We start from the raw sequence: 27,824 nt of genomic DNA on the forward strand, positions 1-27,824 counted from the left end.
ATTTTAATTTCTGGAATCATTGTGAAGTTATACCTTCATAGTTGCAATGAAATGGCCATTACTCACATGTGAGCCTTAACCCCATTTGCTGATCTGGATCTCAGCCATCACAAGTGGCTAGAGCAATTGACATTTATAGAATGTGATTAAGGATGTGAAAACACAATAGCCATTGTGTCTGCACCCAGACCTCACAGAAGCCGGCTGAACTCATGGTTAAATGGCCAAAATGGCTAAAATACATAAACAAAATGAAAGAAATACCTTAAAACTTAAGGTATCACATTCAACCATAATACAAATAAACACAACTTAAGGAGAACGGCAAACTATTGGATAAGAAAGAATGACCTTCTGACCTTATTCTACATTGTTTGCTTTCAGTAGGAGCCTGCCTGTGCTTGAAACATAATCCTGTACAGTTCTAATATAGATTAGTCAGAATATTGCAGAACAATGCAGTTAAATTTTCTATTCCATTTACCATCATCAGTGAGAAGTACAACTGTAGCAATAGCAATTTGTCCATTTGCTAATTCAGTTATCCTATAGAACTTTTCTTTTCCATTATTAATGGTGGAACAGAAATATCACCGCTTAAGTTTATTTAATTTATTCATTTTTTGGGATCTGGCCATAGCTAGTACAGCTGGCTTTATTGCCATCCCTAGTATATCTTGTGAAGATGGTTGTGAAAAGCAATTTCTAGTAAAGGCACTATCACAGCATTGTGGGATAGGATGTTACAGGATTTAGATGAATTTAAAAAAGAATTTTAAGTTGCAAAGAGTTAAAGCAACCTGCCAACTTTGGCAATAATTGTAATTGCTACCCTTGTCTCTAATTTGAGTTAGTTACTGGCATATTATAACTTTTCTAGTAAATCACTAACTGGAAAGCACTCAATGCATCCCAACAACCTAGCAACTGAAAATCAACAAACTGGAAGTTTGAAATTAAAATGGAAAATACAGGATGTACTCAGCAGGTTTAGCAATTGAGTAAAACTATACGGAAACCTAACACATCGGTAAAACTATACGGAAACCTGTGGAAATACTGCTCAGCTTAGATTCATCAACTTGTGATTTTGCTCATAGTTCTGTTATCTGCAGCCTCTTGTGTCTCCATCTCCCTCTGCTTCTGTTTTGCTGCCCTTTGCTGCTTTCAACTTCTGAAAATATATACTTTCAAACTTTGGCAACAGAAAATACATGCAATTAAAACTCTTCTCAAAGGATACTGCAGTTTCCATGGAGAGTCTGTCTGCTTGCAGTTTTCTTCTTTATTTCTCTTTTAATGCATTCTCTCTGAAATGCTCCCAAACATACACATAATTGGTGCTTTATATTAGGCAGTTTAAATTCTGGTTGAGAATGAGAATAATAAGGAACAAGACTAACCTTTGAAGGTAATGAACTGTAGTTAAATGAACTATTGCACTGAATTTGAAGAGCAGTTTGCTGGTGCCCTTCAGGTTCTGACTGATTGTTTTTTATATACGGCTCCCTTGCACCAGCTCCATCATTTAATAAAGTAATTGTTGATCTTTGTATCACTTTCTTGGATTATTTGTTGATTTCCTTAATATTAAGAATATTATTATTTAATAAAAATTGCAATATCTATAAGGTAGAGAGATTCTTCTCAGCCTGGAAAATTATCTTGAATGCATATCTTGAATGCATTCAGCCAGGGCTTCCAGACTCCAGAGAATTCTAAAGATCCGCCTTCCTCTTGAGGAAGAAATTTCTTCTGATCTTAGTCCTGAACAGCCATCTCTTCATTTTGAGAATGTATCCATCAATTCTAGATACCCCAACCAAGGGAAATGTCATCTCAGCATTTACCCTATCAGGTCCATAAGAATTTTGTATGCTACAATGACATTATTTTAAATCTGGAGAACACAGGGCTAGTCTGTTTAATATCTCCAATAGAATCAGTCTGGTGAAACTTTGTGAGTTTATATGCAGCTGTATAAAACTTTAGTTTGGCCATATTTCAAGTATTATGTGTGGTTCTTGTTGCTGAACCATAGGATGGATATGGAAGCTATGGGAAGGGTTCAGAGGAGGTTCATAAGTTTGTTGCCTGGGTTAGAAAGTATTATCTATAAGAGGAACTTGAACAAACTTAAATTATTTTCTCTGGATCACTGGAGCATGAGAGGCAACCTAGAAGAATATATCAAATTCTGAATGGCACAGGTAGGATAAAGAGTCAGCCTTTTTCTCAGGATGAAAATATCAGATACTAGAGTATAGAACTTGATGTTGAGATGGGAAAATTTGAAGGACATTTATGAGGCACATTATTTTTACATGGATAGTGATAGGTGCCTGGACACACAACCAAGGGGAGTGAATGAAGCAAATATAATACAATTTTTAAGAAGCGTTTAGACAGACGCACGAATAAACAGGGATTAGAGGGGTATAGACCATGTGCAGGCAGCAGGGATTAGTTGGGATTGGTACCATGGTTGGTACGGACATTGTGAGCTAAAGCATCCTTCAAATGCTGAACAATGTTCTGTGTAATATTTCAGGGTCTGAAATATTACATATTACCTTCCAATCTGTGGGAAAAATGCTAGCATCCAACAGCATTTCAATAAGATATCTGTATGCTTTACTGAAATTCTCTTGCAATAAATGAAAAGATGCTATTTCCTTTCTGTTGACTTGGTAGAACTGCATGTTAGCAGTTTGTGTGTATATGGACATTAAAATAGTTTTGAACAGGAGCATGTTTTAATGTCTAAAGAATACTCCGCCTTACTACTTTTTTACTAAAACAATGACCTTCCAGTTTTCTGTGATATATTTGTCTGGCATATTCTCAACCTTTTACTAAGTTGCCTGTATGACCCTAAATTCTCTCTGCACCCTGCATTCAGATTTGTGTCATTAATAAGCTTGGATGTAATGACCCTATCTTCTCAAAAGTTATCATTGAAACACATTGTGAACAACTGAATCCCCACCACCATTTACTGTAGTACTCCACACCCTCCCAATCCAATAGTGACCCATTTATCATTTCTTTTCTTTTTCTGATCATTAACTAACTTTCAATCCATGCCAATGTATTTTTCCTAACCTGATACTCTACTTTTGTTTAATCGTCTTGTTTGGCACCTTACCATATCGATTGCTTTGCAAATTTCCTGTATACTTAATTAGAAGATTTCCTTCTAATCTGTGGAAAACATTATGGAATTTTGAAAGAGGAGAATCAGTGCACCTTGTATCTCCATATCCATTTCTTTCTAAACCTTGGAATGCAACATCATATCCTGGGAATTTATCAGTTTTCTGTCCCATTTTGCAATAACAGTTTTTTGTTTACAAATGTTAATTTCATTCAGATTTTCATTTATTTTAAACTAATTGTTCTCCACCATATCTGGGAGATTATCAGTGTCATTCATTTAAAAAAATTCTGTCAATTCCTTATTCCCCAATATAATTTCTCCTGCCGCATTCTGTAAAGAATTCATATTAATGTTTGCTAATGTTTTCCTTTACACCAACCTATAGAAGCTTTGCTTTTTAAAGTTGGGTGCAAAAACTTGGAAGTATTTTTTTTATTTGTATCAAAACCCTCTCTTTATGAAGCCTCTGACTGCAGTTTATGGGATCTTTAGTTACACTGTTATGCCTATATAAAAGTAAGACTTCATATTGAAAGTAATTGAGCCGGAACTTGTCACTCTCTCTTTACTGACCTGTGTGTTAAGTACTCATTAAAAATTTTACAGATCCACCTCTATTAATTTGGAGCTGAGTGCTGCCTCAGTTCTAGATCATGAAGTCCTGCCTCTGGACGTTGTGCAACATAATGGTGTCACATTACACATATATTTAAAAAATCTCTTATTGGAAACATGATACTTATAATACTTAGATTAATGCATAAGTAAGTATAATTTTAAAATGAAGTAATATATTTATTTATAAAATAACTAGATAATTCAAGAATTTTTTTGAGATAATAATCACATTGCATTTGGGCTGTAAGTATTTAATATTCCAAGTTATGATACATTCTGTTTCTAGTTTTAATAATAAATTATACAAGAACACTTACTAATGAATTAATTTATATTTATTTTTACACAGTTGTTGACCTCCTGAAACATGAGGTAATATTCAGTATGGTGCGATTAGCTGCAACAACTATTATATGTATTGGCTTTCTATTGATGCTACTTCCCGAAGAATGGGATGAGATCACTTTAAAGTTTATTAACAGATTAAAAGAAAAGAAAAATGAGGAACAAACAGAAGATGTCACAGAGTCCAGTGTCCACACCCGGACCAGAAGCAGAGCAAATGGTACAGTGTCAATACCTTTGGCTTAAAAGCAATCATGTTTTTAAATGCACGGGAATGTATATTCTGTGAATATGATTTAGTTTTGTGTAACACAGTATGCTATTATGACATTACTTTTTGAAGCAGATCTACTGTATACAATATAAATATGATACAGTTTCACTATAAAGAATATATTATTGCAAATTAATCTTTATAAAGTTATATGGAAATGGATGTTAATGTCTAATAAATTTTTGTATTGAAAGTCCTCACATTGTTATTTTATTATTTATTTAATGGTACATTCCTTTGATTAAAATGAATATTTTATCTTTTTGATTTTTGTTACGGCACTTAACTGTAATATAACACAATCAAAATAAAGATCTATAGAACACATACAGCAACATCTTGTTTACTCAGATAGAGATCATTATAACTTTCTTTGAAGAAAGACCTGATAGCAGCAAAAGCGCTGGCAATCGTTCTTGGCGGTCCACTGTATTGTGATTAGCATGCCGCCATGTCTGCCCAGGTGCTTTTTGATGGCATGGTTTTTGTGAGGCACAATCAGATCATCAATGAAATCACTCACAAGTTTGCCTATGGGTCATAGGAGGCCACAGACAGTTTAGACTGGACGACATGGCGTAACCTTTTCAGGTTCTCAGATGTCAGGAAATTGACAGGAGAGGGGTGGGGTGGGGTGGGTGTGAGGTGTTATACTTCGGAGGTCTAGCATAAGAGGAAAATATATAACCATATAACAATTACAGCACGGAAACAGGCCATCTTGACTCTTCTAGTCTGTGTCGAACGCTTACTCTCACCTAGTCCCACCGACCTGCACTCAGCCCATCACCCTCCATTCCTTTCCTGTTCATATACCTATCCAATTTTTTTTTTTTTAAATGACTATACCGAACCTGCCTCTACCACTTCTACTGGAAGCTCATTCCACACAGCTACCACTCTGAGTAAAGAAATTCTCCCTCATGTTACCCTTAAACTTTTGCTCCCTAACTCTCAACTCATGTCCTCTTGTTTGAATCTCCCCTACTCTCAATGGAAAAAGCCTATCCACATCAACTCTATCTATCCCCCTCATAATTTTAAATACCTCTATCAAGTCCCCCCTCAACCTTCTATGCTCCAAAGAATAAAGACCTAACTTGTTCAACCTTTCTCTGTAACTTAGGTGTTGAAACCAAGGTAACATTCTAGTAAATCTCCTCTGTACTCTCTCTATTTTGTTGACAGCTTTCCTATAATTTGGTGGGCAGAACTGTACACAATCTGTTAATGGCAGGACCCTTAACAACACTGAGGTATAGAGACACCTCGGGGGACTAGATATCTAACCTATTGAAAGTGGCTACAAAGTAGATAGGATGATAAAGAAGGCTCATGGAATGCTTGATTTTGTTGATGGGACGATTGAGTACAAGATTCAGGAAATCATTTGCAGCTAGATAAAAATACCTTAAGATATAGGGGCAGAAATAAACATTTGGCCCATTGAGTCTGCTTTGGTTTGGTTAGGCTACATTTGGAGCATTCTGCACATTTCTGTTTAACCATTACAGGACACACATGGAGGCTTTGGAAAGGGTTCAGAAGAGATTTACCAGGATTCTGTCTGGATTAGAGGGTGTCAGCCAAAAGGAGAGTTTGAACCAACATGGCTTTGTGCGTGGTAGGTTATGTTTAGCAAATCCTTTAGAGTTTTTCCAAGGAGGTTACCAGGAAAGTGGATATTGTCTACATGGACTTCAGTAAGGCCTTTGACAAGGTCCTGCATGGGATGTTAGTTAGGAGGATTCAGTTGCTAAGTATACATGGTGAGGTAGTAAATTGGATTAGACATTGGCTCAATGGAAGAAGCCAGAGAGTAGTGGTGGAGGATTGCTTCTCTGAGTGGAGGCCTGTGACTAGTGGTGTGTCACAGGGATCAGTGCTGGGTCCATTGTTATTTGTCTTCTATATCAATGATCTGGATGATAATTGTGGTAAATTGGATCAGCAAATTTGCTGATGATACAAAGATCGGAGGTGTAGTGGACAGTGAGGGAGGTTTTCAAAGCTTGCAGAGGGATTTGGACCAGCTGGAAAAATGGACTGAAAAATGGCAGATGGAGTTTAATATAGACAAGTGTGAGTTATTGCACTTTGGAAGGACAAACCAAGGTAGAACATACAAGGTAAATGGTAGGGCACTGAGGAGTGCAGTAGAACAGAGGGATCTGGGAATACAGATACAAAATTTCCTAAAAGTTGTGTCACAGATAGATAGGGTCATAAAGAGAGCTTTTGGTACATTGGCCTCTATAAATCAAAGTATTGAGTATAAGAGTTGGAATGTTATGGTGAGGTTGTATAAGGCATTGGTGAGGCTGAATTTGGAGTATTGTGTGCAGTTTTGGTTACCAAATTACTGGAAGGATATTAATAAGGTTGAAAGAGTGCAGAGAAGGTTTACAAGGATGTTGCCGGGACTTGAGAAACTGAGTTACAGAGAAAGGTTGAATAGGTTAGGACTTTATTCCCTGGAGTGTTGAAGAATGAGGAGAGATTTGATAGAGGTATATAAAATTATGACGGGTATAGATAGAGTGAATGCAAGCAGCTTTTTCCACTGAGGCTAGGGGAGAAAAAAACCAGAGGACATGGGTTAAGGGTGAAGGGGGAAAAGTTTGAAGGAAACATTGGGGGGGGGGCTTCTTCACACAGAGAGTGGTGGGAGTGTGGAATGAGCTGCCAGATGAAGTGGTAAATGTGGGCTCACTTTTAACATTTGAGAAAAACTTGGACAGGTACATGGATGAGAGGTATATGGAGGGATATGGTCCAGGTGCAGGTCAGTGGAACTAGGCAGAAAAATGGTTCGGAACAGCCAAGAAGGGCCAGAAGACCTTCTTCTGTGCTGTAATGTTCTATGGTTCTATGGATTGTTTTCTCTGGAGCAGCAGATGCTGAGGGGAGACATGATGGAAGTTCATCAAAATAAAATAGGCATGGATAGGGTCGACAGTCAGAAACTTTTTTGCAGGAAGAAATGTCAAGTGCCAGAAGATATGCATTTAAGGTGAGAGGGGGTAAGTTTAAAGGCGGTATGCTGGCCAGAGTTTTCTTACACAGGGAGTAGTGGATTCCTTGGATGGGCTGTCAGGAGAAGTGATGGAAGTAAGTATAATAATGACATTAAACACCTGTAAGATAGACACATGGATATGCAGGGAATAGAGGGATATGGACCATGTATAGGTAGAAGAGAACTAGCTTAATTCAGCATCATGTCCAACACAGACATCATGGGCTAAAAGGCCTGTTCCCGTGTTGTACTGTTCTATATTCTGAAAAGAAAAATCACTTCAGGAAGAAACTGCAAGAATAAAGTGAGAAGAGATGGCTTAAGAGGTCAATTTCAGAAGATCAGCTCCCACGACCCGGACTTCTCCAGATCCAAGGTAATATTGATCATTCTTGGTTCAATCTGTTTTTGTTCATATCTACAGTATCTGCAAGTCCAGTTTCACAATTTTCACCTCTCTTACTTCACTGTAATCAAACTCTTGTCACCTGCCACAAGGTCTCAAACCACATTTCCTTTAGCATCAAGGACGCTATGATCTTAATCTCTGCCTATGTTATTTTAACATGATGTGGAAAACAATTCCCACTAAAACAAATTTACAAGATTGTGGAGAATAACCAGGAGAATGGGACTGAATTTGAAAAACTGGGACAGGAATGAAGAGCCAAATGACTTAAATGTGTGTTTTAGACAATGTACTTTGGTAATGACAGCACATCTGTAGTTGTGAACTTTCCATGAATCAGGACATTTACAAGGACAGGTGTGTAAAAAAGTCACGTAGGATCATTGGGGACCCAAGCCATCCCAACCACAATCTATTCCAGCTGATACCATCCAAGAAACGGTACCACAGCATAAAAGCCAGGACCAACAGGCTCCAGGACAGCTTCTTCCATCAGGCCATCAGACTGCTGAACTCATGTTGATTTGAGTGGACTCTATTTTACATTGACTGTTCTATTTATTATCAATTACGATTGCACATTGCACATTTAGATGGAGACGTAATGTAAAGATTTTTACTCCTCATGTATGTGAAAGATGTAAGAAATAAAGTCAATTCAATTCACAGCTGAAATAAACCTTCAGAATGTTTAATAACCCCTAATCTCCTTGCTGTAGTAACTCTAGATGGCAGGGATATATTACCAAACTTACAATCAGCACTATGAAAAGTGTAAATAAAGTAAATAAAACGTGACTCACAATCACTTGTTACATTCTATTATAATTTTTGAAGGGGGCAAAACCCTGGTAAATCATATACAGTGAGATCAATTGCAGGAAATCTCAAATGAAAAACAGTTTTAGATCCACATGTCTGATTCCTAGCATTTACCATTAACAGAAATAGTTAAAGATGATGCTTCCATCACTAGAACTCCAATTTGAAATAGCTTCTTTCATTGTCAATAGGCTACTAATGACAGGTGCTGAAAAACCAGGCAACTAAATAATGTTCTCAGATCTTGTCACAGGATTTCTTCTGCTTCATGATTGGGCTTAGGGAGGCTCCACAGGACATTTCAGAAAGAATCCAATGAACATTAACACAAAATATATGAAGAGGCAGGAGATTCAACATATGATAAAGCAATTGAAAACAGCATGAAGGTAGATAGCAAATTTAAATTCTAATGTCAAATACCAAGACAAAACATCTCAGGAATGATGAACATGAAGTTTAGAAAACAGAAGGTTAACATGCTACCACAATGTTTTTTACTTCTGACCATAGATTAATAGATCTAATCTATAGACTTAATAAAGGAAATTAAATGTGTTTCCATAATTTTTGAATGTTTACAGTTATCTCTATGCAGGAAATATAGAAACAATTCAAAATCAGGCTACTGTGTGTGAAGCTTTGTGGGCATGCTTGATTAGAAAGATTTGTGTAAATGAGTCAATAAATTACAAGGTGACAGGCGAGATTTTTAGTGGCATAAACATTGGCAGATGAAATTCTTTGGCAGAGACTCTGAGAATATCCGCTGTGTATCTGGCCTAAAAGCATTGAACTCTTTCTTAATTGTTAGAGACTGGAGCTGTGGAAGAGCAAGTGATTACATATATAAATCACCAAAAGCTGGTACAAACGTACCAAAATTGATCTTTATCTCAATTGCTCTGGATTTCAAAGCTAGGTAAACAGTGGTTCAATCATATAAAGATTTAGTCTGACTCTATCTGGACCATTGCTTTCAGTATGGTCTATTAAACATATACAAGATTTTGAAGGGATCTAGTGTAGTTTCAGCAGAATGAAGCCATGATTTTAAATGATAATGGATTAAGAACCGTTGCATAAACTTGGTTTGAATTCCTTTGGAAATCAAGTTTTTTATAGATAAAGGTGAGAAATTTAGTGTGGTAGATACAGTAAAACTTGTGACTGGGACATGCAGAACATTACATATTGAAATTAGATGACAAGGTGAGTGAAAATCTAAAATTACTCCCAAAATATTGTGGCTGCTGAATTAATTACAATGTTCAAGACTAATCAATAGAATTTATTAGATAGAGCCATCAAGGAAACTAGAACGATGGTGGGTAAAAGAGGTACAAAGGAGCCACGGTTCTTTTGTATACGTTCCTGTTTCCTCAGCATTAATCGGTGGACCTTCCAGCTGGTATTTTGTTAATGAGGGGCTGTAGGTCAGTCTGGTAGCCTGACTAATGGGGGTTTACTGCCCACTCAAATGTTTGATGCATTAAGAGAAAGAGCGGCAGTTAATCCTTGCTCTGGAGAAGGTGGATGCCCGCAGGCAGTGCGGGATATGCCTTTTAGTAGTTAACTGTTGGCAGGATAGAACAAACACTGTACTAATACAGTCCCTACTTTGCAATTGCAAAGACGGAGGTGGGCGCAGAGACGAGATGCTTTGCTGGGTGCTGGCAGGCGTGACCGTGGTTCGCGGCCGGGTCGCCGGTTACTTTGTCACAGGCTGCGACACCAGAGCTGGCGGCGTTGCCCGGGCAACTGGGCCAAGCCGAGAGAGGGTCATTGTTGCAGCCCTCCCGCCGACTCCAATCCTCATGCCGTTCTGGATAACAAAACCCAACGTGCATGCCCACACACCCCACGGAAACTCACCAGGTGATGCGGGAGGTGCTCCGGAGTCGATGTTTTAGTCAGTCCGTGAGAAGATGGGCTTATGCTCGTCTAAAGTCTCGCACAAGGTGATCAAGGTGACGCCGGTGCCCGCAAACGAGACGGGGGGTTTGGACCAATTGCCTGGTGGGGCGGACGGGGAGCGTCTGAAACACGGAGAGCAACAGGAAACTTCAAAGCCGAGGAGAAGCGACCTTCCTCCGCTGAAGGAGAGGCACGTTGCCGGCGTGCTGCGGCAAGGTGAGTGAGCCCCTGACACACTAACCTCTCGCCACTTCCATTAGCTTGTCCCAGCGGATGAACCACTGTACCTGCCGGTTCTTAAACACTGCAAAACTTCAGACATTGAAGTTCACTTGCAACGAGAAACGTAAATGCGCTACTGTACCCGCGGATTTGTTAAGCATTGCAAAACTTTAGACATTGAAGTTCACTTCCAACGAAACGTTTACAGAAGGTGAAAGAAAAGTATGAAGACCACATTTAGTTAGTTGTAATTTATTTTTTGTATTGTATTACTGTTGATCAATCTGTCCTGCAAATAACTACTTTGTGCATGCGGCGGACATTCAGGCTCGGTTGACATCTTTTTCCAGTTCAGTACAATCTCCCCTGGATCGCGGAACGCACAGATTAGTTAATATTTACTTGGGGTGCGTATAAATCTGTTAATTATTAAACAGATTTGCACATTGATTTGGTTTCCTTAGCCATAATCCGAGAAATAATAATTTCTGTGTTATTAATGTTTGACAGGAGATTCCAAAAAGATAAGTTTGCCTCTTTGCCAATTGTCTCCATCTTTTTAGTACCCAGGCCCATCTCGTTTGATGTTAATGCGGACGACAGGGGAACCAGTATAATAAAAAATCACCCTCCTCGCAGATTTCAGGTGAGTGAGATAATCTGGGTCAAGTGTTTCGTACTTTTCGATACCTTGGGTGAGCTCCATAATAATTGTAAAGCCACTAAACCAAGGAGGTTTTGCACATTAGCCAGGACCAGATTGAAATGGCATCGACTAGTTTTGTATCACTTTAGTTCTTAAAAAGATTGAAATAAAAGTCAGTGTTACATTTATTAAATATTTTCCTATTCTCACTCTGATTTTTAATCCATACACCTAATACTTCACTGACAGAAGAGCCTAACCTTATTGTCCTAATTTTCATTTCTGATTAAAAACGTTCTAAATATGTTCTTCAGTGGAAAACTTAAATTTTATTACGTTAGTCTTCGTGACATCAAAATACCTGTATTCAAAGTTCTTTTTACTAGCTGTTGACTTGAGTGGATATTTGATATCTGTATGCCTAACTGTATCTGCTGTAACCCCATCACTGAGTAGGTTTCCAAAGATTTGTTATGGAATATTTTATTAGTGAGCATTTTATTTTTGTGAATTATAAAACATTTGAATACACTCTCAATAACTTTAGCTATTGTCACTGTTATTGACCAGTCTTTTAGTGACTGGACAGCATCAGCACAGATCTTCAGGTTTGCAAAATGTAGGCACTGTCAAACCAGTAATAAGAATCCTAACTTCCATTTTAGATTGATGGCAGCCCAAGTCCACAGTTAGTTGTATCTAAATACTTTACACAGCTTCCTTATCCTTCTTTATGGTACATGAAGCTTAGAAAAATAGAGGGCTAAGGGTAACCCTAGGCAATTTCTAAAGTAAGTACATGTTCGGCACAACATTGTGGGCCGAAGGGCCTATATTCTGCTGTAGGTTTTCTGTGTTTATCTCTACGAATAAACTCTTCTTGGGCTTCCTGCCAGGTACAGCTATTGCTTTTAACCAGGGTTTCGATGTCATATTCTGCCATCTTCATCAGGGATGATGCCTCGGCATGTCTTGTCTGGTGGTATTTATACCCCATTGTCCATCTCTCCTGGTGGCTTGGTCCTCATCCAATCAGGTTTCTCCTTTTCCACCTTGTTTACAATCAAATTCCAGTTCTTACTTGGAGTGAGACCTTCATCTTTGTTAAAATTCCTTTCCTCTGGATTTATTTCAATGGCTTCTTTCACCAGGCGGTCCCAAAACCCAATGACATGGCACAGTAGTTCTGTGCAGTCAAAGTCAATCCTATGGCCATTGCGAATGCAATGTTCTGCCACTGCTGATTTCTCTGGGTGATCCAAACAGATACACCTCCTGTGCTCCTTGATTGATTACATTCCTACAGAATGGCTACAAGGTGAAAGAAATCAAACAGACCCTTAAGAGGGCTGACAGAAAAATCAAGAAACCTCCTCAGTCACTACTGCCAGTATTCCCTATAATTCAACGGTCACTGGAAGAATCAGCAGGATCCTGAAGAAGTACTGAATTAACATCATCCACACACCCGTAAGGAAGCTCAAATCGCAGCTTATGTGGTCAATGATTACCTGGGACTCAGGATGGTTTGCGTTTACAGGATTCTTTGTGAGTGCAGAGTCGCGAATATCGGCCTGACAGGACGCATGTTGGAAACCCCCATCAAGAAGCACAGGAGGTGTATCCGTGGAGAGTATTCTGAAAGGTTGCATCACTGTCTGGTATGGGGGGGAAGGCTACTGCATGGGATTGAAAGAAGCTACAGAAAATTGTAAAATTAGTCAGCTCCATCTTGGGTACTAGCCTCTGTAGTATCCAAGACATCTTCAAGGAGAGGTGCCTCATTGTTACCATCAGGAAGGAGGTACATAATCTTGAAGGTACACACTCAGCAACTCAGGAACAGTTTCTTCCCCTCAGCCATCTGATTCCTAAATGGATATTGAACCCATGAACTCTGCCTCACTTTCATTATTTCTGTTTTTGCATCATCTTTAATTTAACTATTTAATATACATACATAGACTTGCAGTACCTGATTTATTTATATTTTTCTATATTTTCATGTATTGCATTGCACTGATGCAAAGTTAACAAATTACACAACATATGCCAGTGATATTAAACATGATAATGATTCTATCAACAGTGTCTATGTATAATAAATTCTGCATATTGCATATGTGGCTCATTATGCCTTGAATGTCAATGTTACCAGATTTAGAAATACTATCCAGCAGAATTCCACTATCCAAGGTGAAAAGACTTAGATTCTTTTGAAACTTTGGGCTTCCAAAGTATTTTTGAAGTTCCTTTTTAGCACAAAGTCATCCTGTTTTACGAATTCCCATTAGTTTGTTCAGTAAAAAACTTATTGTTTTGAAGAACCAGTTGTTCAAATGAGGACACTTGATGGGTTGGCCCAGCATGCTGAAAGGAGACATTGGTAAAATCAGAGCCATAATATTCAACAGCAACAGTACACAAGAATTCAAGCTTGGAAGGCCCCTTCCCATGTGAAAGGGAAAGGGGTGTGTCTGGAGTCTCAATAGAAAGTGAATGAACATTCTACACTGGTTTCAATATTTGGTAACTTTTCCATTTCTAGTTAAGTATAGTTCCACATAAAATTGACCTGTAATACTAGGTACTGATTTTACTTGTGTGTGATGTGCACTTCCATAGTGCCAAGGTATTTGAAGTTTGTATTTGCATATGAGGAATGTTCTATATCTCTTTCATCTGCTCTGCATTATTTACCTGAGAAAGTGAGGTCAGGTCACCACTGGATTCAGAATCTCATGTTCTGAAGTGGGTGGACTGTCCTCTGCTATATCCTGAATTGATTGGTGTCCTATCAGTGATCCAATTCTTATTTCCAAAATCCCAAATAAGGGAATTCTCATCAGCGAGCCCAGTGATAACTGGAAGAGATAATACAAAAGAAATCATATAAAAACAACATATAAAAATAGAATCAGTGTATCTTGAGAAAACATTTTCTTAAACTGTAAAACTAATATTCCCATCAGAACTTGAAATTTTCTTTGTCCAGCAACAAACAGCAATAAACACTGTAAGGCAACAATGGACAATAAATACACTGCTTACAAATTCCATAGAAGTGACATTTGGTGATTGAATACAGGCCAATATTTTGTTAGCTTTACTTACAGAAGAACATAAGAAATGGGAGCAGGAGTAGGCTATCCGGTCCGTTGAGCCTACTCCGCACTTCCATAAGATCATGGTTGATCTGACCATAGACTCATCTCCACCTACCTGCCTTTTCCCCATAACCTTTAATTCCCGTACTATGCAAAAATCTATCCAACCTTGTCTTAAATATATTTACTGAGGTAGCTTCCACACAAAGAAATGATACACTATTTTAAACATAAGCTATGCAGAATAAAAGCTATGAACACTGAGCATTTGTTTTATTATTTTACGTTTCAGGGTTTTGAACCCATTAATGGTTGCACAGTGATCACATCAGAGAAACTTCTGGAAAAACAGCGAGCAGTAAATGCACACAAAGTACAGGTGAGGTATTCTGCATCAGATGAAAATATCAAGAATCCTGCAATGATGTTTGACTTATGAAGATAATTTGATTAAGCTACGTCAAAGACCTGGCAATGTAGACATCTAGTCTGTAAATATGGATAAGTTCTGTTTTATCTTTTACAATGGCAGACATCTGAAAATCATCCATTTCTAATAAATTAGAGAAGAGTGGAATGCAATTGTTGTAACTTCTGGGACAAATTGTGCTGTTCTGGAGATTTGACTGACTGCTTATGGATGAGAGTCACTCTTCAATCAATAAAATGATTTCCATATCCGTCATGCAATGTATGATGTCGTTCCCCATGCAGTGCTCTTTTTCAGAACTATCTGGGAAATTTTGTCTCATTTTTCAGTGTACTTTTTTTCTGTTGGTCACTTGCAGAACAGCATGTTTCAGCAGAGCGCCTGCCTCATTGTTTTGAAGTAGTGCAAGGAATTCATAACAAGGGCTCCTTTAAATTTTATCAAGATCCCTGCTCTCCCAATGCAATGCCTGGAGATTTCTGATCTGGTGACCTACTCTTGTATCTATTTTTCCACTCTTCACTAGGGCCCAGTCTCCAGCTACCCCGAGATTTCATGTCCATTTATATTCTATCCATGACTTCCAACTGCAGCTGCCTGTGCTATTTTTCCTACAGCCATCAGTTTCTGTGCCTAGATCTTTAATTACTGCATTGCTCCCTAGGTTTTGATTTCACTCCATTGCCCATCATTTTCTGATTGACTCTTAACCAATGGCTCATCGTTGTTAGCTCTTTCCTATATAAATATTTGTAACTGTGTACAAACCAATGATACTATTGGTATTTTGTGTGTGATACTATTAGTATGTTTGGCAGTTCATTAGTGGTCAAGCAAAATTTTATTAAGAAGGTTTGATGAACTGTCTTCTTCCACTCTGCATTCCATGTTATGAAATAAGGAAGTACTGAACTCCAGGGCTTTAACCGAATGACAATGAAGGAACATTGAGATTTGTTCTCATTGACAGATGCCAGGCAGGATAGTGAAATTATCCTCTTTTGGAATGTGGGAAGGCACGGAGACCTCCAGAGTCCCTGATGACTATGACTGCCAGAAGTGTATCCAGCTGCAGCTTCTAACAATCCACATTGAGGAACTCCAGATCATTCGGGAGACTGAAGGGGTTGAAGGGAAGCTGATAGATAGGATATATTGAGAGGTAGTTACACATAACGTGCAGGACACAGGAAACTTGGGTGACAGTCAGGAAGGGGTTTAGGAGCCAGTGCAGAGAGCCCCTGTGGCCTTCCCCCTCAATAATTGGTATATCACTTTGAACACTGTTGCAGAGGATGACCTAGTAGAGGAATGTCACAGCAGGAGGGTCTTTTGCACTGAGTCTGGCTCTGTGACTCAGAAGAGAAGGGGGGAGAGGAGGCACACTGGGTGATAGGGTATTTGTTAGTTAGGGGAACAGAAAGGAGGTTCTGTTGGTGAGAATGAGTTTCCTGGTAAGTATTACAAACATGAGAAAATCTGCAGGTGCAGGAAATCCAAGCAACACACACAAAATGCTAGAGGAACTCAGTAGACCAGGCAGCATCTATGGCAAAGAGTAAACAGTTGAGTTTCAGGCTGTGACCCTTCAAACAGTCCAGATGAACTGTCTCAGCCCAAAACTCTTCATCTGTTTACCCTTTTTGACTGTTCACTCTTTTCCATAGGTGCTGCTTGGCGTGCTGAGTCCCGGATGGTATGTTGCCTTCTGGGTGCCAGGGTTTTGGGACATCTTGGACCGAGTCCTCAGCATTCTTAAATGTGAGGGTGAACAGCCAGAGTTCATGGTCCATGTAGGTACTAACAGCATGGGTAGGACATGTAAAGAGTCTCTGCAAAGGGAGTTCAGGGAGTTAGGTGCCAAGTTAAAGGGCAGGATGTGATCTCAGAATTGCTACCCATGCCACTTGCCAGTGAGGCCAGAATTAGGAAGATTATACACATGGCTAAAGAGTTGGTTTAGGAGGGAGGACATAACATTTTTGGATCATCGGGCTCTTTTCCAGGGAAGATAGGTCCTGTACAGAAGGGATGGTTTACACCTGAACTGGAGGGTGCCTACAATCCTAGCAGGAAGGTTTGCTAATGCAGCATGGTGCAGTTTAAACTAGAGTTGCATGGCGATTGAAACCAGAGTGCAGGAACAATTAGTGAAGAGGTTGCAGAGACAGATGTCATTAAGATTTCAGACACAGTCAGGAATCAAGGTTGAGCATGGTTCAACTAACGCCCTGAGCTGCCTATATTTCAACACAAGAAGAATTGTAGGAAAGGTGGATGAGCTCAGAGCACGGGTCAACATCTGGAATTATGATGTTGTAGCCATTAGTGATACTTGGTTGCAGGAAGGGCAGGACTGGCAGTTCAATATTCCAGGGTTCCGTTGTTTTAGACGTGACAGAGTGGGAAGGTTTAAAGGAGGAAGGGTGGCTTTAATAGTCGGGGAAAATGTCATGGCAGTGCTCCAGCAGGACAGACTGAAGAACCTATCTACTGAGGCATTATGACCACCCAACAGTCTGCGGAATTTAGAAGAACAAATCTGTAGAGTGATTACAAACTGTTGTAAGAAAAATAAGGTTGTTATATTGGGTGATTTTAATTTTCCACGTATTGACTGGGACTCCCATATTGTAAAAGGACTAGATGGGATAGAGTTTGTCAAATGTGTTCAGGAAAGTTTCCATAATAAGTATGTAGAAGTCCCAGTGACAGAGCGTACAATACTTGATCTGCTATTCGGGAATGAGACAGGGCAGGTGACAGAAGTTTGTTTAGGGAAACACTTTGCACCTAGTGACCACAATGGCATTAGTTTCAAAGTAAATATGTGAATAGATGGGTCTGGTCCACAGGTTGAGATTCTAAATTGGAGAAAGGCCAATTTCTGTGGTATCAGAAATGATCTGGCAAGTGAGGATTGGGACAGCCTGTTTCTGGCAAAGGTATACTTGGTAAGTGGGGGACCTTCAAATATGAGAGTAAAAAGCTTGTACAAGCCCGTCATAATAAAAGGTAATGATAACAAGTGGCGGGGACCTTGGTTTTCAAGAGATATTGAGGCCCTGGCTAAGAGAAAAAGGACGAGCATAGCAGCTATAGGCAGGTATGAACAAATGAGGTGCTTATGGAGTATAAGAAATGCAAGATAACACTTATAAAAGAAACCAGGAGGGCTAAAAGAAGGCATGAGGTTGCTTTAGCAGACAAGGAGCAGGAAAATCCTAAGGGTTTCTACAGATATGTTAAGAGCAAAAGAACTGCAAGAGACAAAATTGGTCCCCTGTAAGTTCAGAATGGTTATTCATGTGTTGAGCCAAAACAGATTGGGAGATCTTAAATAAATATTATGCATCTTATTTACTCAGGAGACAGACACAGAGTCTGTAGAAGTGAGGCAAAGCAACATCAACTTCACGGACTCTATACAGATTACAGAGGAGGAGGTGTTGGTTATCTTGGGGCAAATCAGGGTGGATGAATCCCCAGAGCCTGACAAGGTGTTCCCTTGAACCCTACAGGAGGCAAGTACAGAAATTGGCGGGGCTCTAGCAGAGATAGTTAAATCATCTTTAGCAACAGGAGAGGTGCCAGAGGATTGGAGGATTATCAATGTTGTTCTGCTGTTTAAAAATGGCTGTAACCATAAACTAGGAAATTATAGGCCAGTGAGTCTGACATCAGTTGTGGGTAAGTTATTGGAAGGTATTCTAAGGGACCAGATATGTGAGTACATGGATAGATGTGGACTGATTAAGGATAGTCAACGTGGCTTTGTGCATGGTAGAGCATGTCTAACCAATCTTATTAGGGTTTTTCGAGGAGTTTACCAGGAAAGTGGATGAAGGCAAGGCAATGGATGTGGTCTACATGGACTTTAGCAAGGCATTTGAGAAGGTCCCTCAAGGGAGTTTAGTCAAGAAGGTGCATTCATTTGGCATTCAAAATGAGGTAGTAAATTGGATTAGACATTGGCTTTGTGGGAGAAGACAGAAAGTAGTTGTAGATGGTTGCCTCTTTGACTGGAGGGAGTGCTGCAGGGATCACTGCTGGGTCCATTGTTGTTTGTCATCATTATCAATGACCTGGATGAAAAAGTGATTAACTGGATCAGCAAATTTGTGGATGACACCAAGATTGGGAGTGTGGTGGACAGTGAGGAAGGCTATGGCTTGCAGAGGGATCTGCGTTAGCTGGAAAAATAGCAGGTGGAATTTAATGCAGAGAAGTGCAAGATTTTTGCACTTTAATAGGACCAGCCAGGATAGATCTTACATTGTGAATGGTAGGGGACTGAGGAGTATGTTAGAAAAAAGGGATCTGTCAATACAGGCCCATAATGTGTTGAAAGTGGTGTTACAGGTCGATAGGGTCATAAAGAAAGGTTTGAAACATTGGCTTTCATAAATCAATATATTGGGTACAGGAGATGAGATGTTATGTTGAAGTTGCATAAGACATTAGTGAGGCCTAATTCAGAGTATTGTGTGCAGTTTTGGCCACCTGTCTACAGGAAAGATGTAAATAAGGTTTAAAGGGTACAGAGAAAGTTTATAAGTAATTGCTGGTTCTGGAGGACCTGAGTTATAAGGAAAGATTGAATAGGTTATGACTGTATTCCTTAGAACGTAGACTGAGAGTAGATTTGATAGAGGTATACAAAATTATGAGGGGTATAGATAGAATAAGTGCAAGCTGGCTTTTTCCACTAGGGTTGGGTGGGACTGCAACCAGAGATCATGGGATCATGGGTTAAGGATGACAGGTGAAAAGTTTAAGGGGAACACGAAGAGAAACTTCTTCACTCAGAGGGTCATGAGAGTGTGGAATGAGCTGCTGGCACAAGTGGTGCATGTGAACTCAATTTCAATGTTTAAGAGAAGTTTGGGTAGGGGCATGAATGGAAAGGGTATGAAGGACAATGGTCCTGGTACAAGTTGATGGGAGTAGGCAACTTAAGTGGTTTTGGCATGGACTAGATGGGCCAAAAAGCCCATTTCTGTGCTGTGTGTCTCTATGAAGCTTGGAAATGTGTTTGCAGGTAGAGGTATTCCCATGCTATTGCTGTCCTTAACTTTCTAAATGAAAGAATTATGAATTTGCTGGGTGCTATAGAAGAAGACTTATTAGCGTGAGGCAGTGCACTTTTATGTCCTATGTATTGCAGCCATGGTGAACTACAGGTGGAAGCAAGGAATATTTAATCTAGTGTAGAGTTTGCTTTCAGATGGAATACTTTGTCACAAATAATCTCAAGATCCTTAGATTGTGTTAGCTCTGCATTCAGTCAGCCAAATGGTGAGAGTTGGTCTATGGTGTATTTATGGTGGGAAAGCTTGGAGAAGCAGGAGCTGAGTTGCTCATCACAGATTAATAAGCCCTTGATCTGCTTTTCTAGACGCATCAATTATTTAGATGGTCCAGATACATTTCTATTGAATGGTGACTGACAGATTAACAAAAGCAAGGTATTTGGCAAAGGTTGAATGTAAGGTGGTTAAATTTTATAGCAGGAGAAAATTGTGGCCTGGCAAAGTTGTATTTGAATATTACAAGCCGCCCATCACCTTACCGAAGCAGTATCCAAACCTAACTGTGTGAAAACATTGATAGCTCTATTTTCTAAGCAGGGATTAGATTTGTATTTCTTTCATTAAAAGTTTTATGCTAACTGTTGTTCCTTAACTTATGTGATGTGAAAGTTCTGACATTGCTCCCAGTACCTTCTGTTGCTTCATACTCTTTTTTTCTCCGATTCTTGTGCTTCCTAGTGAGGCCTAAGCTTGCTTAATTGCTCAATCATCATGTTGTGGAGGACTCTAATAAAATGAGACATAAACCTTTCACTATTAAGCCTGGTATCAGTGGAACAATAAATGAAGTAGAAATATTGTCTGCCCTATATCATCGCATGGCTCTCAGTTTTATGTCTCTTTGGACCAGCTTGTGCAGCTGGATATTCAGCAGATTTTCCGGTCTCCTAGGAGCCAGAATTTAGTGTCTGTGATATCTGCCACATAAGACTGTAAGATAATAAACATGCCATGGCAGTTAACTAGGTATCAGGGGTTCTGCATTATTTTTCTGACTTAAAAAAGTTATAAGCCAAATAAACATTTGAGGAATTATGCCCTCTTTAGATCTCAGAGTTTTTGTTTCATGTCCTCAAGGCAGTGAGGGTGCAATTGATGGTTCTTTGCATCCTCAACAACTCCTATGGTTGCTTTGCCTGGTACATTCTACCAGAAAAGAAGGCGATGGAGGTGGAGCTTCTTGAGTTACCATTTGCAACCTGAAAAGAAGCTGCGAGGAATAGTAACCCAGCAAACAGTGTTGCTGGTGCCCAGCTCCAGTGATTTTTGTTCAATCCGCAGCTATGATTTTAGAGTGTTGCAGGTAGCAGAGGACCCCACTGTAGTGGAACATTCACTTTGCACACTGTGCTTAGTCTGGTGGATGTAGAATTGTTAAAGGAAATAGAATCAATTAGTGCCTTCAACTTTGTTATATTTAATCATTCAGCTTCTGAGTACACTGGCAAGACTAGCATTTGTTGCCTGAATTAAGTGCTCCCAAGAAAAGTGGGGATGAGGCACTTTCTTAAACAGATGAACATTCAATGTTGCTGCAAATGGAGTTCTACTACTTGGAACTAGTGATGATGAAGGAAAGGTGATGTGTTCTCGCATTAGAGCCTTAAGCCACTTGGAGAGAAACTTGCAGGTCGTGTTGATTTTGTCAGTGATGTACTTTTCTGAATTATCCATGGAGTAAGTTAATATTTAGGGAGCTGGATGGGGTATTGATCTAGCCTATTGCCTAGTCCTACATGGGATCAAGTTTTGTAGAAAACACCATCAGCTTTTGTCTTGTCTTGTCCATACTGCACCAACCGCCGCCACTGGGAGCAGTATGTGGTTAAGTGCCTTGCTCAAGGACACACACACGCTGCCTTGGCTGAGGCTCGAACTAATGACCTTCAGATCACCAGCCCAAAGCCTTAGCCACTTGGCCACGCGCCAACATTTTTACAGTAATTTGGTGGCTTTATGTTCATCTTTGTTGATAACCAGTTACTTCAAAAATAGTTTCTAGATTATTAACTGAAAATAAATTCTACAGTTTCCCTGATGGGATTTGAATGCTAATATCTGAATGTTAGTCCAGGCCTCAGAATTGGTGGTGTAGTAACTTAACTCTTGCATTATCACCAGTCAAGAGAGAACAATTTTCAGAAGTATGAGGAATAGAGTCTATGTTCAGATGGGCTGTGGTTTTATCAGATTGCTCAAAGAACAATATTATCTACTCCTTTTCCTATTCCTTATGTTCCTGATTGAAGGCTTGTCAAGTCTAAAACTAACATTCAATAAGGTTTGCTGACTAGAAAATAAACTGCTCACGCACAAAATATTCTCTCTATATTATTATTCTTTGATGTCCTGAATTGTAAATAGGATGGATTCCACAACATTTGTGCTCAATAATATTGTACAATTGGTTCTATTTGAAATGATTAAGTAATATAAGGAAGGAGTTAGTTAACACTTTGTTGGCAGTATAGTGATACAGCTAGCAGGGCAAATCTCAAACTAGCAGAGACTAGAGTTCAGTCCTTACCATAGGTGTTGTCTTTGTGGAGTTTGTACATTCTCCCTGTAACCACATGGTTTTCCTCTGGGTGCTCCGGGTTTCTCCTACATCCCAAAGAAGTATGGGTTTGTCACTATAAACAGTACTGATGCACCATCAATAACTCTCGGAGACGTGAGGCGAGATATAGGCTTTTATCAGCTGGAAGAAAGTACAAGCAGCAAGTGACAACCACACTACATCCTGGAGACTGAGGCCGGGGCTGTGTCTCCAATCACCTTTATACCGGGGTCTGTGGGAGGAGCCACAGGAGCAGTCAGCGGGGGGGGGGGGGGGGGGGTGTCCAGACAGGTATATGTAGTTCACCACAAGTACTGAATATGCAAGCAGGTGGTAGAATTGAGAGGAAATGTGAAGAATTTTAAAATGTGATTAATATAGAATTGATTTAAATAGATAGTTGCTGTTTTCCAAGGACTTCAGGCCCCTTTCTGTACTGTATCTCTTTGTGACTCTAGGACTTTATGAATCAGTATTTTCTCATATCTCTCTGAATATGTAGTTAAAAAGTTCTTCATCAGTTGTAAATCATTTTGGTTCATCCTAAAATTGCAAATGTGCTACAGAAATGTAATTCTTTAGTTTTCTTTTGAAAGTATCTAAGATATTTGCATCAAAAATGTCCACATTTTTAGCAGTCTATCCACTGAATTAAAAAAAAATCTTTATTTTCCCCACAGGATTTAAAACAACTCTCTTATAATTCCAGTCTTTGGATTCTTCCAAAAGTGGGAACATTTTCTTCACCTACATACTATTCCATTATTCACACCAATAAAGCTCTACTGATCTCTCAATCTCTTTCTAATGAAAACGACCAAACTGATCAATCTTTCTCAACTGCTGAAACTTCTCAGTTCTGGTGTATCTTTGTAAATCACTTTATACTTTCCTCAGTGTTTTAAACTATCTGGAGACAAGAACTGAGCAACTGTTGTAGATCTTATGCAAGTTTAACATAACTTCATGATATTAAAACTTCATGCAGCCCTGCATTAATCCTGTTTCTTTGTTGATATTTTAATTGCTTTGCTGATTTGCAATAATCATGTGAAATTAATTTACAGATTATTTTCATGAGCTCCTTCTCATATATTATTGCCCATTCTACTTCTTTATTTCAAAATATTCTGTTTTTCTTAACAAATTGGATCACCACATTTATCTTTGTTAATGTGACACATATCTGTTTAGTTCACAGTTTCTCTAATGATTTTATGAATTATGTTCCATTCTTCCTCACTATTAAATCACCTTCATATCCTTCCACCCTAAACTTGCCAAGTTCGGCACCATCTGCAGATTTTGAAATTGAGTTAAACATTAGATTCTCAGTTGTTCCAAAGTTTTGTTCTGATTTTCTCTCTCCTGCATATTGGAATGCCTCAACTATGTACCAGTGCCGTGTTATCTGCTGTTTGTTCATACTTAATTATAAATTAAAAACCTTATTTTGTCCTTCCTAGTTTTTTATGTGTGTAATATACCATCTGTACCAGAAATTTTTACTTTTTCTTGGAATCACAAATTTCATTACAAATTCTCGAGGAAGGTATAAGGGAAAGAAAAAGCAAAAATTATAATGGTAATAAAATTGCAAGAGCTGGTGGGCTAAATTGAGAATAATTATAACTGTAGTGATTCTGAATCACCCTGTGCCAATTCATGTATAACAATGTAGCATAATTGGCATTTTGCATAATTTTGCAGACATACTCTTTATGTGTGTCTTAGTTTGTCATTCAGAAGTTTATTTATATTTTCATAACAGTCATTGGTCATAGTTTATTGATTTCTCTGAACAGATAATTCATCAACATGATCAAGCGGAACTAATGATGAATTGCCAAAAGGAAACTCAAAAATAATAAACAATAAAGAAAGGATCAGAGAGCCAACATATCAAGGGGAAATGGTCAAACTGATGATCATCAAGAAGATCAACACCACATTGCAACAGAACTTAAGGACATTTTCAGTGCAGATTATGGAAAGTAAATTATTCCTTTAGATAGAATACAAAGACACTAATAAATTGTTACTTGGTCATATGGTCATATCAAAATGAACTTGGTCAATCAGTACTTGGATATACATAGAATCTTAACAGCATCCGAGTATTTCACCAATGTATTTTAAATAGTGTTGTTAATTTTCCACCCATTCCCACTCAAAATTGGACAACATGGGTAATGTTTTAGAGGATTTATATTGTAGAAATATCCATTTTGTATGATTGCTCTAAACATGTTTTCATCTTTATACATATTTGCTGGTTTAGACATATTACTCTCCCTCTCCAAGCACAAACAACTGAAATGTAGCTGAAGTCATATAAATAGCCATGTTCAAATTAATTTGCAATAAGTGTGTTAAATGTAAGTAGGTAGTCATCCTCATGAGAGAATGACGGAAGCTGTTGCTAAACAACATCTAGTTCTATTCTTAAATGTAAGTTTAAAATAAGTATAAATAATAAAAAGGCAATGTGAGGGAAAAAGCAATTATTACTTGGGTTTTCTTAATTAAAAATAACAAAATAGTCTTTCTCCAAATAGAACTTTTGCTTTGGAATCAGATGGGTGATCATGCAATATAACCACAGGCATAATGGCAAATCCTGGACTATGCTGATTAGACTAGTGCTGAAGGTAGCTTGTGGTGTGGGCGATAGTCAAAACAGCAAAATATGTGAAAATTACTGTTTGAACATAATGTAAGATGTTGAAGAACCAGAGTGGAAAAATTACTGTACATGAGACCATTTGCCCTGTTGGACATGTATTAATGTTGGTTCTTCAGTTGAAGCTATCTGCAGTAACCCAATGTTTCTCAAGAGTTGGTTGTTTTAATATTTAATATTATTCAATCCTTTTAAACTCCTCTCACAGCTGCAGAAATAAAGTATTTCAAAAGCTCAAAGTAAATTTATTATCAAAATACTTGTAGGTTACCAAATGTAACCCTGAGATTTGTTTTCTTGTGGGCATACTCAGTAAATCAATGAATCAATGAAAGACCCTACCCAACAGGGCGGTACAACAACCAATGTGCCAATGTGCAAAAGACAACAAACTTGTGCAAGTACAAAAGAGAAAAAAACAATAAATATCAAGAACATGAGATGAAGAGTCCTTGAAAGTGAGTCCATTGGTTGAGAGAATAGTTTAATGATGGAGCATGTGAAGTTGGATGAAGTTTTCCTCGTTGGTTCGAGAGCCTGATGGTTGTGGAGTAATAACTGTTCCTGAACCTGGTAGTGTGAGTCCTGAAGCTCCTTTACTTTCATCCTGATGGCAGCAGCAAGAAGAGATCCTGACCTAGGTGGTTCTAATGTACCTTTGCAGAAATAAGTTCTTTCCAATTCTGAAAAAGAATCAAAATATTTGGCCCTTCTGTAAATCTCATTTAAAATTCTGGTAAAATGATGATGAAAGACCATGGACTAGACTGAGATCAATAAATATGGGCTCAGCCTTTCCCTTCTTGTTACTCATTCTTCAAAACTCCTCATCAAATGCTCCTCATATGTTAAACCATTCATTCCTGGGATCATTTTCATAAACCACTTGGACCCTCTCCAATGTCAATACCTCCTTTCTTAGATATGGGGCCCAACGCTGCTCACAATATTCCAAATGTGGTCTGACCAATGCTTTACAAAGCCTCTACATTATATTCTTGCATTTATATTCTAATCCTCTGGAAATGAATGCCAACATTGCTTTTGCCTTCCTTACTACTGACTCAACTTGCAAATTGATCCTGAGGGAATCCTGCACAAAGACTGCCAAGTCCTTTTGTACTTCTAATTTTTAAATTTTTCTCCATTTAGAAAATAGTCTGTGCCTTTATTCCTTCTACCAAAGTGTATGACCATAGACTTCCCCACACTGTATTCCATTTGCATATTCTAATTTGTCCAAGTACTTCTACAGACTCCCTGCTTCAACACTACCTGCTTCTCCACCTATCTTTGTATCATCTGCAGACTTGGCCACAATGCCAAGGTGGAAGTAGAAGTTATTGTTATTCTGTGCTGTAATTGTTATATGATTATATGTATACAGCTAAATGAAACAACATTCCTCTGGGATCAAGGTGCAAAACACAGTACATACAATATATCACATACAACACAAATTAATGTTAACCCAATCTTAACAGATAACATAAACAATATTCTGTAGATGTACAAATTGACATAAAGTGCGTATACGACATTACCCAGCCTAACGGACTTCGTTCTTATATTGTGGTACCTTTTGCCTGACTGTAATAGGTCAAATAAATTGTGTGATGGATGGGAGGAGTCTTTAACAATGCAGTAGGATTGGGGTGGGGGGGGGGGTGTTTCCAGTCCCACAGAAATGTTCTGTTCCATAAAAGCACCATGGCCATGTATTTGGACTTTAATTCATAGGCTCAATTACATTAGCTGATGCTGACAATACTAACGCAATGTTGTGAGTACCTAAAAAATGTAGCTGTGATTGATTTGATTTTCATTTTGTCGATGCTGTCTATGGAGCATTTCTCCAACATAGTGCAACCGGATGTCTATAATCTACTAGTAAAAGATTTTAAAGCATCATTGTATCACTTTAAAGAAATAATAAAATGGTAATATTTTGAATAATTATTCTGTGTTAGGTAATTCTTAGAATGATTTGACCTCATTGATGTTCTCCATAATTAACTTCAGCAATGGTAACCATATTAGGTTACCTAAACAACTTGGTAAGCATTCGACAGAGGGACATTTTTAGCAACAGCTCCAGTAACCAGTTCTTGGATTGTTGGATGGATGCCAGTCAATTTCAGCACAGACTGATGATAGCTAAGACTGAGTGAATCCTAATGTTTTTTATGTAGCCCTCAGCAGACTGAATCTCCTGGATCATCCCCAGCTCGTGGTTTGGTATGTTCTTGAAGGCACACACTCATACACACAGGTCTAACTATGCTGACTGGAATATTTAGTCAGATTCGAAGGTGAGTCCAGTTTACCAATTCAAAGCAGTCCTGTAAGCACACCTCCACCTCCTTTGACCATACCTTTGTTGTCCTCACCACTGATGCTGTGGTCATTAGTCCCTCCCTGTCTACTGGAGGTAGAAATACAGCCAAGTGATTGGACTTTCCTAAGTGCAAACATGAGATGGCATATTAAGCATTCTTGATCGTGGTTTAACAATGGTC

The 27,824-nt window shown here is 38.7% G+C and overlaps 2 protein-coding genes and 1 long non-coding RNA gene across 5 annotated transcripts in view; 2 read left to right on the plus strand and 1 right to left on the minus strand.

Moving 5' to 3' along the window:
• Positions 1-4,599, plus strand: part of slc35f4 (solute carrier family 35 member F4) — a 140,523-nt gene extending 135,924 nt beyond the window's left edge. For both annotated transcript variants that reach the window (XM_059957364.1, XM_059957372.1), the window contains exon 7: positions 4,128-4,599. In XM_059957364.1, the coding sequence (XP_059813347.1) occupies positions 4,128-4,369 (242 nt within the window). In that variant the 3' untranslated portion in view covers positions 4,370-4,599. The remainder of the gene's footprint in view (positions 1-4,127) is intronic.
• The window catches only part of LOC132385350 (uncharacterized), a 27,530-nt gene extending 16,867 nt beyond the window's left edge, over positions 1-10,663 (minus strand). The window contains exon 1 of the long non-coding RNA XR_009509163.1: positions 10,523-10,663. This is a non-coding gene — a long non-coding RNA (uncharacterized LOC132385350). The remainder of the gene's footprint in view (positions 1-10,522) is intronic.
• Positions 10,317-27,264, plus strand: LOC132385343 (uncharacterized protein CCDC198-like). 2 transcript variants are annotated; one of them, XM_059957381.1, is made up of 5 exons: positions 10,317-10,780; positions 11,350-11,432; positions 14,832-14,918; positions 15,940-16,131; positions 24,428-27,264. In XM_059957381.1, the coding sequence occupies exons 1-4, from the start codon at positions 10,576-10,578 to the stop codon at positions 16,126-16,128; spliced, it is 564 nt and encodes a 187-aa protein (XP_059813364.1). In that variant the 5' UTR covers positions 10,317-10,575; the 3' UTR covers positions 16,129-16,131; positions 24,428-27,264. The 2 variants fall into 2 exon arrangements, with proteins under 2 accessions (XP_059813364.1, XP_059813365.1); XM_059957382.1 differs by lacking the exon at positions 15,940-16,131 and having other exon boundaries at positions 10,345-10,780.
• Positions 27,265-27,824: the final 560 nt, after the last annotated feature.

This window comes from Hypanus sabinus, chromosome 2 (assembly GCF_030144855.1).
Source record: "Hypanus sabinus isolate sHypSab1 chromosome 2, sHypSab1.hap1, whole genome shotgun sequence".
Classification (NCBI taxonomy): Eukaryota; Metazoa; Chordata; class Chondrichthyes; order Myliobatiformes; family Dasyatidae; genus Hypanus; species Hypanus sabinus.